The 15,961-nt window shown below is 41.4% G+C and overlaps 1 protein-coding gene across 3 annotated transcripts in view; it reads left to right on the top strand.

The window, feature by feature from the left end:
* Positions 1-218: 218 nt before the first annotated feature.
* The window catches only part of TDRD1 (tudor domain containing 1), a 62,110-nt gene continuing 46,367 nt past the window's right edge, over positions 219-15,961 (top strand). Inside the window, exons 1-2 of one of the 3 annotated variants that reach the window (XM_055092307.1) lie at positions 219-421; positions 13,375-13,705. In XM_055092307.1, coding sequence (XP_054948282.1) covers positions 13,381-13,705 — 325 coding nt within the window. In that variant the 5' untranslated portion in view covers positions 219-421; positions 13,375-13,380. Of the gene's footprint in view, positions 422-4,193; positions 4,964-13,374; positions 13,706-15,961 lie in introns of those variants that run through there. The other 2 variants (XM_055092306.1, XM_055092305.1) reach the window with 2 other exon arrangements.

A 15,961-nucleotide genomic window follows, 5' to 3' on the forward strand; every position in this document is an offset into this window, starting at 1 on the left:
TCTTCCTTTTAAGCTACTCCGGACCCACGCAGCCTGTTTCTTTCTGCAGGACGCTCTTGTTGGCTATTACTCCTCCTCACCCTTTGGCCTGCATGAGTCAGGGACATAAAGCAATAAAAGAGAATTTGAAATTGTGGCTTCCCGGCTCTCATGCGGAAACCTTGCACCTTACGTGGGCGGAGTCGGCTGGAGCAGGCTACGATGGGGGAGACCTCTGGGGGTTCCATAACAGCGCGTTCGTGTCTTCAGCGTGGCGCTGCTGCCATTGTTTAATAATAAACCGTCGGTGCCTTCGTCTCTGGCTTCAAGCTGAGCGCATTGATGGTTGGAAGTGTCCTCTCCCGGCTGAGTAACCTGGCACGCAGCATGGCAACAAAAAGTGTATTGGGTACAGTTGCCTCGCCCGGCCCAGAGAAGGAAGGTCAGCAGTTCAGTCTCTGGAGGTTTCGCAAACCTCCTCAGTCCGGGGAAACGATGTTCTTTGGTTTAGGTCTTACAAATATCTCATGAATGAAAATAGCTGATGCAGACGATTCTGCAATGTAAGAATTTGTAAAGCAAAACTTACTACTGTTCTGTTAAGCGTCTTCGATACTGTTGGCAAAACACACACACGGAGGTGTAATGGCACCTCACTCCTCCTTAAATGAAAGTACTACACTGAAGCACATTTTGCAGTTAAAAGTGTCTTGTCATAGAAAATAAATGATTTGACTTTAAAACAATAAATCGACCAAGCCTTCCTAGGGAGACATTAATCCAAGGGGAAAAAATTGAAGAAACCTTAAGCTGTTTTCGGTACTCGTCTGTAATAACATAGGTATTACTATTTCTGAATATTTCTGAATTTATAATTAGTGTAAAGTATATAAATATATCTTTGTGAACCAAGTTTTTCACCATAAGAGAAAAGAAATACAAATATAAACCAAAGACATTATATTAAAATTCTGCAATCCTATATTTGAATTTACAAATATCAGAATTAACTCATGGTACATTTTTTTCATGAAAAAAAAAAAAGGTGTGTCCACTGAAAACTCCTAGAACAGTGACCAACCCATTGCACACTCCTATTCCCCAGACTGTGATCTCTAAAGAGCATTGCCCAAAAAAAGTTACCTTGGCTTCTCTTGGAGGTTAAGTGCTGATTCCCAGTAGGGGCAAGAAATATGCAAGATAGCCTAAGACATATTGGTTGTAGCAGAAAGCAAGGAAGAAAAGCAAAGATAACATGAACTGTACCCAAAAGACTCAGAAGGCAGTTCAAAGATGCCCCAACTTCTCAAACAGGACAAATTTAGCATTCAAAAATAATAACAGCAACTGGTTGAGACGCACTATGTAAAAAAATCAGTGAGTGCATTTATTTTTTTCAATGTCATTGACCCTCTTGGAAAGATGCCAACAAGTCATTAAAATCTGAGAACTGATAAAGGTAAAGAATCAAGCATTCATCCTACCTTTCCTGTTGCAAACTGAATGTCAATCAAATAGTCAATGTGGGGAAGCTCTTCTCTGTAGAACTCCATGTAATAATTGCAGAAAGAAAGATAGATGATCACCATTTTGCAAACCCTGATGAAATAATGGATCTAGGTAATGATCATCTGTGAATCTAGAACCATTAGATGAAAAACTGATAGGAAGCTTCGTATTGTAATGGATGGATGGGGCTGGCACCACTTGAACCTACTAGATCAATCTTAATATCCTCCAAAGTGAAACAACTACATACTATGTATTTTCTGAAATGCTACAATAGAGAAGCACAACACCACCTGTGAAGTATTCCTGCCAGGGGGATGCAATCAACAAAATTGAATGGAAAAAAAAAAAAAACCCTGCAGTTACTGTCATAAATAAATTGCAAGAGAAGTACAGGATTTAAAGAGAAACCCCTTTTTAAAATATATCACTGAGTGCAAATACAGGATGTTTTGATACTGATTTGAACATATCAACGATTTAAGATAACATCTGAATGGCTGGGTGTGGTGGCTCACACCTGTAATCCCAGCCCTTTGGGAGGCCAAGGTGGGCTGCTTGAGCTCAGGAGTTTGAGACCGGCCTGGACAACACAGTGGGATCCCATCTCTAAAAAGAAAATAAAAAAATAACATTAGAGGTATCTGGAAATGTTTAGTATTAATTGTATGATATTAAGAAATTATGGCCAGGCACTATGGCTCACACTTGTAATCCCAGCTACTGAGGCAGGGTGATGGCTTGAGTCCAGCAGTTCAGGACTGCAGTGAACTATGACTGTGCCACTGCACTCTAGTCTGGGCGGCAGAGCAAGACGCTGTCAGAAAGAAAGGAAAGGAGAGGAAAGGAGAAAAAGGAGAAAAGAAAGGAAAGCAAGAGAAATTATTGTTTTTAAAGTAGGGATATGTTTTGGTGATGTTACTTAAAAAGTGGTAATCTCTTAAAGACACCTACTTACAATATTTTTGGATGAAAAGATACAATATCCCAGAAAGTAATAAAGTGCTTAACAAACAAATACCACCTGATGATAGTATGTGAAGGAACAGAAACCAACTGAAAGAGCTCCCTGTGGCCAAAGCTGGAAAAATCTGAGCAAGGAAATACAGTAGTTTTGGATTATAAAAGTATAAAATAAGAAAAAAAAGTATAAAATAAATATCTGAGTCCATTATTAAATTAGTAAATGGAGAAGAGACAAATCTCCCATGCAGAAGAATTTCAAATAATTTCTGCAGATACTGCATCCTCAAAGAGGGACAACATAACTCCCTACTCCTTAAATGTGGGCTTCAAATAATAGCTTCCTTCCAAAGTATATAGAATGAAAAGGGAAGGGAAAAAAAAAGAATATAGTAGAAAGACCCAACAAACACTACCACAGCCAGATGACCAAATCCTACATCAATTGTCATAATCATATTCATAGGATGTATGCTTGATATGATGCAATAAAAATGGCATTTTTACCTCTGTGGTCTTCCTTCCAATAACCCATAACTCCTTTCCTACCAGCAGAAAAACATCAGACAAATTCCAAAAGTAGGGCATCCTACAAAAGGCCTGAGAGTACTCCTGGAAACTTGACATCAAGGTCATCAAAACAAAGTCTAAGGAAGTCCCATGGCCAAGAAGAGCCTAAGGATCCATGAAAACTAAATGTAATATGATATCCTGATGAGATCTTGCATCAGAAAAGGGACAGTAGGTAAAAACGAAGGAAATCAAAAAGATGGGTTTTAGTTAATACTGTATCAATGTTGGTTTCTTGGTTCCTTAATTATAACAAATGTATCATGCTAACAGACCAGGGGAAATGATGTGGCTTCTGTCAGAACTCTGTACAGCACTTTCTTTTCTTTCTTTTTCTTTTCTTTTTTTTTTTTTTTTTTTTTTTGAGACAGTCTCGCTCTGTTGCCCAGGCTGGAGTGCAGTGGCAGTGATCTTGGCTCGGTGAAACCTCCGCCTCCTGGGTGCAGGCGATTCTCCTGCCTTAGTTTCCCAAGTAGCTGGGATTACAGGCGCCTGCCACCACACCCAGCTAATTTTTTTTTATTTTTTTATTTTGAGTAGAGACGGGGTTTCACCATGTTGGCCAGGCTGGTCTCGAACTCCAGACCTCAAGTGATCTGCCTGCCTTGGCCTCCCAAAGTGCTGGGATTACAGGCGTGAGCCCCCACGCCCAGTCAGCACTTTCATTTCACTATTCTGTAAATCTGAAACTGCTCTAAAAAATAAATTTAAAAGATACATCAACTAAAGAAAAAAAATCAGGCTTTTAAAGAATTGAAGTTAGTGAAGTTAGTTTTATTCAGAGTCTTACTGAGGGCTGCAACCAGGGAGAGCCCAGAGGATTTCTGTTAAACTACTCCAAAGCAGTGGGTCAGCACACTTTAAATATTAGGTGGTAGAGGTTCTGCCCGGGGTTACATTAGAAGTGCCCAGAAGCTATATAAGATCAAAATATTTTCAAAGTTTGGGTGCGAGAGTAAGTCTAGGCATCATCATTAATCTTGTCCGTTATGTACAGAAAAAGGCAAGGCCTAGATCTCTGAAAGTATCTTTTCTAAAAATGCAGTGATTCTGAGAGGTGGGAACCTGAGTTATATCCGCAGTCTTCAAGGCATTCTTCTGGAGGGCTGAGATGTTACTAAGTCAGGGGGTCTGAAATGCTGACAAACGCAATGAACAAACGTGGCTTTTTCACAGTGAGGGAGGACTATGCTGGGGGCCAGAAGCGGACGTTCGCTACTTTGTCTCACATTTACAATTCTCGGATTTGCTTCAAAACATTGCCCGAAGAGTGCCTAGGCTGCAGATGTCGACAAGATTAACCATGAATTGATAAGGTAGAAACTAGATGATAGGCACACAAGGGTTCCCTTATGAAATTGTTAGAAAAGTTCCATAGCAAAACAAACAAACAAACAAAAACAAACAAACAAACTTAAAAAGCTTGTCTTTAAGTAACACCAACAGGTATAATCACATGCCCTCAGTCAGGAAGCAAGGAAAAAAAGTATGAGCACGTGTGTGTTTACTTTCCAAGACCAGGCAGAGGCTGTTGATTATTTGGAAAACCTTGGAAGACCTTTAAGTGGCCACGGTGACCCAAGTGACTTTCGAGGAGACAAAGTCTGCATCTTTGCGCCCAAATTTGCCGAAGGCGTTGCCAGAGACATCTTTCTAGAAGAAGCTAGAACAAAATAAAAGTTTCTGCAAAGGAACTTTTTGAGCCTGCAACTAGAGCACAAGCTGCTTCCGGGGAAGGCGGAGGGAACACGTGGGCACATTGAGTTGCACGTGGACGCGGAGTGCGCAGGCGTGCGCTGAGGCCAGGAGGGCGCACTGGGGATTGGAGGCGAGGGAAGTGCAGGGCGCATCCCAGGCGGCGGGGCTCCCAGCATCGGCAGTCGCCATCACCGCCAGGCCGCAGAGACAGGTTCGGATCCGCGGTCCTCTTGCCTCTTTCCAGGTCAGGGTTCCCAGGCATATAGGGGAGGGAGAGGGCCTGCATGAAGGGGAAGGGAGGGGGCTTCGGTCGTTGGGGGCCAGACGTTGGGCGCTGGACGTTGAGGTTGGGCGTTGAGCGGGTACAAGGGGCCTGGAAGTGGAGAGAGGAGAGTTGGAACCTTGCTGCGAGGGTTTGGTGTGGGAGGATTCTCTGAGTTTGGAAATAGCGCTTCCGGGCATCACTCCTTCAAATGCAAACGTTCACCTTCTCTCTAAGAGAAACTTGCATGTGGATTCAGTGCCTTCGTTTGACTAAAAATTACGATACAAACAATATTAACATTTACTAGACTTTTTTTTCCCCTACTTTCCTCCTATAGGAAAGGAAGATGTGCTAGGGCATTTACTTAGATGTGGGTCAGCTGGCGCTAGTTTGTTTAAGTAGTTCCTGCTGTGTGCCAGTAGCTTTTCCGGGCCCTAGGGTCCTTGCTATAAATACGTTAGCCCTGCTGGGCTTCTGAACTAAGGGAGCTAATGCTTCCAGCTTCCTTAGTGAGGCAGCACGGTGCTGTATGCTTAAATCCAAGGCCGTGGAGTCTGACCTGCGTTTTTATCTAAACTGTGTAAGGTGCTGGCCCTGGGTGGTTTGGTAAGTTATTCCAACTTCCCACGTCTCCCTTGTTTATCTGTAGGAATAACGAAATAAAAATACTTTAGTCCTCAAATTATTTTCATCTTAAGCCTGCAAGCTGGTTCCACAGGAATGGAAGAAATTTTGTGCTTGTAGGAGTGGTATAAAAGTAAAGCAGAAATAATAGCTGCCCTTTAAGCCCTTAGGAAGTACTAGCCACTGTGCTAAGTGATTTACTTCGTCTCTCATTTAATTCTCGTGATTAGGATTTGTGAGGAAGTTAACTACTGCCCTCTGCATTTTACAGTCGCTGAATCCTAGAAAGATGAAGTGATTTGCCCAAGATAGCGTGGCTAAATGAGGAAGACGAGACTTACCTGGCTGACTTAAGAGCTCATGCTTTACCGAAGCGTTGAGTTTTGTCTGTTTAAAACCAGAGTGTTTTTGTTTGTTCTTTGAGTAAGAGTTTCACCCTTGTTGCCCAGGCTGGAGTGCAATGGCGCGATCCCAGCTCACTGCAACCTCCACCTCCCAGGTTCAAGCGATTCTCCAGCCTCAGCCTTCCTAGTAGCTGGGATTACAGGCCAGCCACCGGCGCCCTGCTAATTTTTGTATTTTTAGTAGAGACAGGGTTTCACCATGTTGGCCAGGCTGGTCTCCAACTCCTCACCTCAGGTGATCCGCCCACCTCGGCCTCCAAAGTGCTGGGATTACAGGCGTGAGCCACAGCGCCCAGCCAAAACCGGAGTGTTTTCTTTGAGTAGAATGGTTCTTGCAGAATACATGGGGTTGCCAGGAAGACAAAAGCAAACATCAGAGAAGGAAAAAAATGACAGCTGAGTATCTCTGCATGCACTTTTGTTGTTAAAAGAACTCCAGCCTGTGGTATCCTAGAGGGAGAAGAAATGACTTACCCCACTATTCATAGTGTATCTTAGGAAGCCCCCAGCAACATCAGGGAGGACCGATAGGATTCCAAAGAAAAGAGAGGGTCTACCCTTAGGGAGCTTCAGGTCTTAATGGGTTCAAAGCGTGAAGTACAGAACAAAGAAATCCAGAAAGCTGAGCCCTCATTTTTGCCTGTAGAACTATAGAAATGAGTCACTTTCAGTCCACTACTCTTCTAGTACATCAGTGATTCCTAATTCTAAGAAAATGAGGTACTCTTTAACGTAGAGAAATGTTGAGACCCTTCTAGTTAACCTTTTATGTTAGCTGAATCAACATTTAATTACTGTGGATTCCAGAATGATTAAATATATTTCTATTTATCACTAGTAGCATGAAAAAATAGTAGATTGTATATAGGGGAAATTATTTTAAAACTGGGTGAGGTTAGCTGATGTGGCTTCAGGGCCTGTGCAGCAATAATCTGTCACATTTGTTTACCTGGGTATCAAGTCTAAAGCCTGAGGTTGGGAATCACAGTATTATGCCATAGGGCCTGCCTACTTGTGATTCAGATATTCCCAGTGGTTGATACAGGATGAACCAAGTAGGAATAGATGCTAAGTCTTACTGGTGTTTTGTAATGTTAAAAATTCACGGCCCAGTGCGGTGGCTCACGCCTGAAATCCCAGCACTTCGGGAGGCTGAGGCGGGCGGATCACCTGAGGTTAGGAGTTTGAGACCAGTCTGGTGAAACCCCGTCTCTACTAAAAATACAAAAATTAGCCGGGCGTGATGGGGCATGCCTGTAGTCCCAGCTACCTGGGAGGCTGGGGCAGGAGAATTGTTTGAACCCAGGATGCAGAGGTTGCAGTGAGCCGGAGATCATGCCGCTGCACTCCATTCTGGGCGATGGAGCGAGACAACATCTCAAAAAAAAAAAAAAAAAAAAAATTCACCCTTAAAAGCCTATTCTGTATCCCAGTTGTGGTGGCTGCCTAAATCTATGCCTGCGTTACATTCATAGAACTGTAAATCAAAGAAATCAAAGTCCATGTAATGGTATGATAATTACATATTTAAAAATAAATTCCAAAAGGTTTTAGGTGACTGAACGTTTTATCTGGATTCACAGTAGTACTGGCCACCTGCTCCAAAAGTTAATGCATAAATGGTAGTGTTCAAACTCAGGGACATCCTGACTTTCCTGTTGACGGGCTGCCAACCCGTGTCTGGAATCTTGTGTTCCATTTTGAGAGTCATGTCACTATAAGAGTCTCAGATATTTTTGAAAGGTTGTGGTCACAGGGCAGCAACAGCTGGGAAGGGGAACCATTTTACAAAAAACACTGCAGCACAATTGGCTGTCCCGAATGAAAGGAAACAAGAAGTTTGTGGTCCCAGAACAGGTGTAGATGTCTATTTGCCCTGGGTGTTGTAACGAAAATTCCTGAATAGGGTGAGTCCTTCAAACATTCTCCAAATAGGGTGGACCTTCTTTTAAGTAAAAATCCTCTTTATTTGCTACTTAAACTTTATCGTGAGTCTAACGCGGATGTTGTTTCTAAAGTCAAATATATTTACTAATTTTTGGATTTTGGAGGAATTGTTGTGAGACATGAAGTTTTGTTATTAAATTTCAGTAAACCTCATAGCCTGATGTGCTTCTCCACTTAAGACTGCCAGATGTCATTTCGGACAGCAAGTGTCATTTTCCCTGTCCAGGTTGGCATGAAAGCAGTGCAATAGTGCATTTAAAATAGTTTTTATCATACGAATATCTTTTTTTTTTTTTTTTTTTGAGACTGAGTCTTGCTCTGTAGCCCAGGCTGGAATGCAGTGGTGTGATCTCAGCTCACTGCAAGCTCGCCTCCTGGGTTCATGCCATTCTTCTGCCTCAGCCTCCCGAGTAGCTGGGACTACAGGCACCCGCCACCATGCCCGGCTAATTTTTTGTATTTTTAGTAGAGACGGGGTTTCACTGTGTTAGCCAGGATGGTCTCAATCTCCTGACCTCGTGATCCGCCCGCCTCAGCCTCCCAAAGTGCTGGGATTACAGGTGTGAGCCACCGCGCCCAGCCAATCATACGAATATCTTTTGAATGCCTAGTTCTATAAAGCACCATGGTGCATATTGCAGGAAGTCAAAGATATTTTTGTTCAGATTTTTAAAAATAAGAGTTCCTGCACTCAGGCAACTTAAAATAATTTAAATGACAGATATAACTGTCTATAGGTAACTGTAATACGGGGTATTGAGGCGCTGACTGTAGATTGACAGCATGAGTTAGTAAGGACAGTGTTATGAAAGACTCTCGGGTGTAACACACAGCAGCATACTGAGGATCCAACTCAGTGTCTTAAGAAGATGACTATACGCTAGTTTTATGGCTTAAATATTGCTTTGATCCTTTACTTGATTTAGAATTAAGTTACCACATTTTTGGAAAAAAGGTTTACTATTAGATGATACTTCAGTCTTAAAAATGTTTTCATCTATAAAAATGTTTCATTCAATATAATTTGGAAAATGAAAAAGACAGTGAAAAAGATATCCTCATCAACCCACCTACCCCAGAATACTCATTGTTATTTATAATGTAATATGTTTCATTCATCTTTTTTTAACCTGGAGTTTTGATTTTCTTTTGCGGTTATAATTATATTGAATATACAGGTTTTTTACTGCTTTTTCATTTGCCATTCTAACAGACATTTTACAGTGTTTCTGGAAACTAAGATTCTGAATGATAGTATAATAGGCTGTCTATTAAAGCCATCACAGTTAACTTTTTTTTTTTTTTTGAGACAGTCTCGCTTCGTTGCCCAAGCTGGAGTGCAGTGGCGCAATTTTGGCTCGCGGCAACCTCTGCCTCCCAGATTCTAGGCGATTCTCCCATCTCAGCCTCCTGAGTAGCTGGGATTACAGGAGCCCACCACTCCTCGGCCTCCCAAAGTGCTGAGATTACACGTGTGAGCCACTGCGTCCGTGCCTTTTTTGCTATTTTAAATGGGACATTTTTATATATGGGATTTTTTGGTATTTAGGATTATTTTAATGGCATGATTTCTAGATGTAGAGGTACCAAGTCAGTGGCTAGGAATGCTTTTTAAAAACCCCATAGATATATACGTATATATTTCTAAATTGCTTCCCAGAAAGAGTATATTAATTGATACTCCCTTCAGTAATGAGTGGCTTAATTTTTTAATTGCACCCACTAGGCAGAAAATGCATACTTATTTCAATTTGAATTTTTTTTTTTACTATAAATAGGGTTGAATGCTTTTCCCCTTATGTTTATGAACTTATCTTCTTCCTCTCTGCATTCTGTTCATGCCTTTTTGTCATTTATTTTACTGTATTGATTGGCCTGCAAATAACAGCTTATTTGATGCCTCAGCGTGTCTCTGCATAGGCAAACCAGAGCTGGAGTGATGACGCGAAGGAACCGCCAGACACACTTGACTCTGCATTTTCTCCTTCACCATCCTCAGGCTGTGCTTATTACTCCCTAATTACAAAATGGGTGGTAAGTCTCCAGGCCTCAGGACCGTGTTGCAGGAAGAAAGGGGTGAAGGCCTGTGCTAGCCACATCTGTTCCTGTTCTTCGGGATAGGGAAGAGCTTTCTCAGAAGCCCCCTCAGGAGAACTCTGTGGCCAGTAGTGTCGCTAACTCTAGCTGGCAAATCAGAGGTTGAATAGCGTTTGAGTCTGCTACAGTTTCTGGAGGTTCTTAATATTTATCCCACTTTTGAAAAGGTATCAAATTTGTCATCTTTGTGATAGTATTTCCTGGACTCTTTGCTATTTTGGTAAGTTTTAATTGTCACATGGTTATGTTTGCTATCATTTCCTTTGTGATTTTTTTAACTACTTTTAAACTAAAGAAACCCTTCACCTGTGGCTATTTGCAGTCTGATTCTCTGTGAAGCATAATCTGAGATGGAGATTTGTGTGTATTGTGATGAGTGAATGTAGCATGTATGATACTAGTTTTTTTGTAGTCGAGGTGGTTTTTGCAGTCCAGTATATACTCAGTGTTGAAAAAAAGGAATATTCTTGGTTGTATTAGTCCCAATTAGGTCAAGTTTATTGTTACTCATACAGTCTTTACTATCGCCTGTTTTCTGAGTAGTAGTTGTCTAAGATAGATGTGTCCTAATCATAGTGGACTGAATTTCTTCTCCTTCAGTCGGGTTTTGTTTTACACACCTCAAAACAACATTATAATGATTCAAAGATTCCTGGCTGCTTTATCTCCTTGGAGTGTTTGTTTTTTGTTTTTGAGACAGAGTCTCATTCCGTTGCCCAGATTGGCGTGCAGTGGCATCATCTCTGCTCACTGTGACCTCTGACTCCTGGGTTCAAGCTATTCTCCTGCCTCAGCCTCCCGAGTAGCTGGGACTACAGGTGTGCGCCACCACACCCAGCTAATTTTTGTATTTTTAATAGAGACAGGGTTTCACCATGTTGGTCAGGCTGGTCTCGAACTCCTGACCTCAAGTAATCCACCCGCCTTGGCCTCCCAAAATGCTTGGATTACAGGCGTGAGCCACTGTGCCCAGCCTATGTTTTCTTAATTAATGTAAAATATCTTCACGTGTCTCAATAGTTTCTACCTTGAGTTTGATTGTATGTGCTACTGATATTAACATTATATCTTTTTTGTTTTCTTTTATTTCAAGGCGGAGTTTTGCTCTTGTTGCCCAGGCTGGAGTGCAATGGTGTGATCTTGGCTCACTGTAACCTCCACCTCCCAGGATCAAGCCATTCTCCTGCCTCAGCCTCCCAAGTAGCTGGGATTACAGGCGTACGCCACCACGCCTGGCTAATTTTTTGTATTTTTAGTAGAGACAGAGTTTCACCATGTTGTCCAGGCTGGTCTCGAACTCCTGACCTCAAGTGATCCACCTGCCTTGGCCTCCCAAAGTGCTTGAATTACAGGCATGAGCCACCGTGCCCGGCCTAACGTTACATCTTTTAGTTGTTTGCATAGCACATATTTTAGTCCTTTTACTTGGAACCTTACCATATAATTTGGTTATATGTGTGCCTTTTGTGCCTAACATTTTACTGAATAATTTTCTCCCTGAGTTTTATCTCTTTTAACTAAGACTAACTCATTGATACTTGGATTACTTGGGCTTGATTCTGTCATCTTACTTGATGTTTTCTGTACTTGAATTTTTTTTTTCTGTTGAATTAAGATTTCCTGTGATTTTAAAGTTATGTATTCTGTTTCTGTTTGGGAGTTACTCTAATATTTTAATGCACATTCTTTGTATTTCTTATACAGAGTCTAGACTTTATTCCTCCCCCAACCACCACCTGATTCCCCTGGAGTTTTTTTGTTTGTTTGTTTTTTGAGATGGAGTCTCGCTGTGTTGCCCAGGTTGAAGTGCAGTGGCGCAATCTCGGCTCACTGCAAGCTCCGCCTCCTGGGTTCATGCCATTCTCCTGCCTCAGCCTCCTGAGTAGCTGGGACTACAGGCACCCGCCACCACGCCTGGCTAATTTTTTTGTATTTTTAGTAGAGACGGGGTTTCACCGTGTTAGCCAAGATGATCTCAATCTCCTGACCTCGTGATCCACCTGCCTCAGCCTCCCAAAGTGCTGGGATTAGAGGCGTGAGCCACCGCGCCCAGCCTTTATTTTTCTTTTGTAATTGAACGACATTGCTCTCTTATTACACAAAACATTGCAGTTCTCAGCCTGTCCCTTCAATTTAGGCGTGCTTATCCATAACAGTTTTACTTCCCCTGGCAGCTGCAGGATCTCCCCCATCGCTGCCCACCTGCAGTCATTCTGTTAGGGGTCTTCTCAGGGTCTGGTCCAATAAGAGTTCCCTACTTTCGCGGGTGCCTGTATATTTTTGTTTTTATTTCATTATCTTGTTTGTATTCTCATTGGATTAGGTTAGGCCTAATTTAAAATAAGAAATGAGATAATAAGTTGTAGGACACCAACTGCTATTTATTTTTTTTCTATTCAAGACCATGTTAAACAACATTTAGATATTACTCATGCCAGTTTCAGCTGTGACATTTTTCCTCCCGCTCAGCCATTTTGGGAGCAAAGCTATCAGTCACTACTTCAGAAAGAAGAGGTGTTCGTCCCTTTTAATTCCCCTGGGCAGGGCACTTAGAATTCTTTAAGAGTAAGGGAAAAACAATCCACCATCTTTTGTGGATAGAGGTTTCTCAGAGACACTTTGTGACAACTTAAACTTGGAAAGCTTGCAACATTTCCAACTTATTTTCAGAGAAAGATGCATAGATAGGTCCTTAAAAGCAGTAGGTATAAATTAACAATTTGTGGAAGTTCAGCTGGAGATGATCAAAGCAGAGGCCTTGGCAAAACAGGAGGGAAGAGGGGTCAGCTGAGATGGATTGTGAAGCCTGCCCAGGATGGTCAGGCAGTGAGTGCGAGGGCATTCTGGGTAGAGGGTTCAGCATATTCAAGGATTGGATATAGCATAAAGTAGGAGAGGGTAGAGGGATTCTGAGAAGGTAGAAAGGTAGGTGACGACCTGATTTAAACACACCTCTTCCGTTGCATTTTTGCCATTAAAGTGTAAGCTTTAGGTTGGGAATATTTTAAAACATGAAAGACCTTTTCAATTAGTGTTGCCTCAAAAGCTTTTAAAAGTAAGGAATGGTGTTGAACGCTGAGATTTTTGATTTTTCATGAGTTGGTCTGTTGATTTCTGTTAGAGTTCGTACTTACAGAGAACTGGTGTTTTTCTTGTGCCTTGTCGGCCAAGTTTTGATGTCATGGTTATATCTGCTTTGGAATCGTTTTATAGGCATTATCTGTTACGTAAATATATTTGGGAGAATTCCTCTGAGCCTGCAGTTCTTCTGAAATTTTGAAATTAAAAGTTGTCTCTTAAATACATTTCTCTCCTTAGGCCTCGATGAGTGTTAAATCGCCATTTAATATGATGTCAAGAAATAATTTGGAAGCACCTCCTTGTAAGATGACAGAGCCATTTAATTTTGAGAAAAATGAAAACAAGCTTCCACCACATGAGTCTTTAAGAAGTCCTGGAACACTTCCTAACCACCCTAATTTCAGGCTGAAAAGCTCAGAGAATGGAAATAAAAAGAACAATTTTTTGCTTTGTGAGCAAACCAAACAATATTTGGCTAGTCAGGAAGACAATTCAGTTTCTTCAAACCCGAATGGCATCAACGGAGAAGTAGTTGGCTCCAAAGGAGACAGGAAAAAATTGCCAGCAGGTGAGTGAAAACCACAGGCTTCCTACTTCTTCATTCTCATGGTTTCTGTGACTTACCAGAAGTATATATAACCACACACCAGTGGGCTATTAGCAGAACAGGCACATGACTACCTTACCGTATTTGCATTTCATTATTAATTTAGAAGGAAAAACCAGATACCAAGTGGCTACCTTTGGCTTCATTAATCTCAGAAAAAATTCCTGGGGAGAGAATGAGCTTTTTCCCCACAGAGGACTATACTAGGAATGTAGAAAGGAAACACTCTGGCTTTTTTATGGGTGTTCTAAAGATTGACCCGTATCTTAAAAATACTGTGCAAACTTCATGCATATATCGCAAAGATATAGCTAAGATTTTAACTGGTTTCACGTGATTTATTTTATCATTCCTTTAGTTCCTGTTCTAAAAACCTCTCTTGGCTGGGTGAGGTGGCTCACGCCTGTAATCCTAGCACTTTGGGAGGCCGAGGTGGGCAGATCACGAGGTCAGGAGTTCGAGACCAGCTTGGCCAACATGGTGAAACCCCATCTCTACTAAAAATACAAAAACTAGCCGGGCGTGGTGGCACAAGCCTGTAGTCCCAGCTACTTGAGAGGCTGAGGCAGGAGAATCGCTTGAACCTGGGAGGCAGAGGTTGCGGTGAGCTGACATCGTGCCACTGTACTCCAGCCTGGTGACAAAGCGATACTCTCTCTCAAAACAAAATAAAACAAAATGAAAAAAAAAAAAAAAACCTTTCTAAAGAGGTTAGGACCCGGTAGAATTTAGCCTCTTTGAAGGTATATGAGTTGTGGTCTTTTAACATGGTGATATAATTCTCAGAATGTGCGCTTGGGCCTCTGGGCTTCCCCAAGAGGTCAAAACTGTTTTCCTCACAGTATTTGTCTTTTCTGCTATGCCAACTTTATACTAATGGTGCAAAAGCAAATTATTAGCTCAGCTTAAGGCAGGAGCGCCAACCTGAGTTTTTCATCGTCATGCACTTAAAAGGAAAACCAGAAATGCCAACTTCAGTTAAAAATGCACTTGATTGAGCAGTAAAAAGTATTCTGTTAAATCTTGACCATTGTGTGCAGTATTTTTAGTATTTGTGTAATGAAATGGGAATTACTCCTGACTTTTACCTTCTGAAGTAGGAAAACCATGTGTGCAATTGAGTTGTAAGCTGAAGAGAAACTCTCTTCTTGGAACATACTTTTTACTTGAAAAGATGGACACTGGTTATTCAGACTTACCTGGCAAGCATTTTCTCAAAAATTAACAAAGTGAGCCCTTTACTTCAAGGAAAACAGCTGACATATTTTGTCAGTGACAGAGTTCAAGCTTTCAAGCAATTTCGGATTTTAGGAAACTTGTGTCTACCACTTTGAGCTTAAGGACTTCCCAAGACAGACTTTTCTGGTGAGATGCATGATGATATTAACACATGAATATTAATATTTTTATTTGGAGACAGCCTCACTCTGTCACCCAAGCTGAAGTGCAATGGCACAATCATGGCTTACTACGGCCTCAAACCCCTGGGCACAAACGATCCTCCTGCCTCAGCCTCCCAAAACCCTGGGATTACGGGCATGAACCACCGCACCAGGCCCTAACACATGAATTTTTGCTATTGCATAATGAAATGTGTCAACAATTGGAAATGCTGCATATAACTCAATGAACCTGTCTTTTCCAAATGACCAATACGTGGTATTGCAGTCATGCATGGGCAGGAATCCAAAGTGCGGGATAATCAGTGAATTCTAACGTAACAATATGAAAAGTTCCTTGATGTGGTTTTAGAGTTCACATTGCTTCTAACCCTATACCACTTGTTTTGGTGTACTATTAAAGGCAAATATCCTTCTATTATTTGCCTTTAACAGAGGAGAACATTAAGTATTCCTCCTCGTTGCAAATACCTGTCTCCGGGAGGCCAAACTTTTTTTTTCAGATACCAAAACCAGAAGCAACATTTCACTGAGTTGAAGGCAAAAAGCTGTATATGAATCCAGCTGTCTTCTGTTAAGCCAATCATTAATGATATGCAAAAATGTGTAATTCTTCTATATTTTGTTTTGAAAAATATAGTTTTTAAAAATTATCAGCATGTAATGCATTTATTTTTAAACGGATGTTTAAATTTAGATTTAATTTCTAATACAGTAAATATTGATTGAAATAAGCCATGTAAACAAAAGCTGTGTAGGGTCCTCAGCTTTTAAAAGTGCAGAGGGTTTCTGAAACCAGAAAATTTGAGAACTGCTG

This window comes from Pan paniscus, chromosome 8 (assembly GCF_029289425.2).
Source record: "Pan paniscus chromosome 8, NHGRI_mPanPan1-v2.0_pri, whole genome shotgun sequence".
Taxonomy (NCBI): domain Eukaryota; kingdom Metazoa; phylum Chordata; class Mammalia; order Primates; family Hominidae; genus Pan; species Pan paniscus.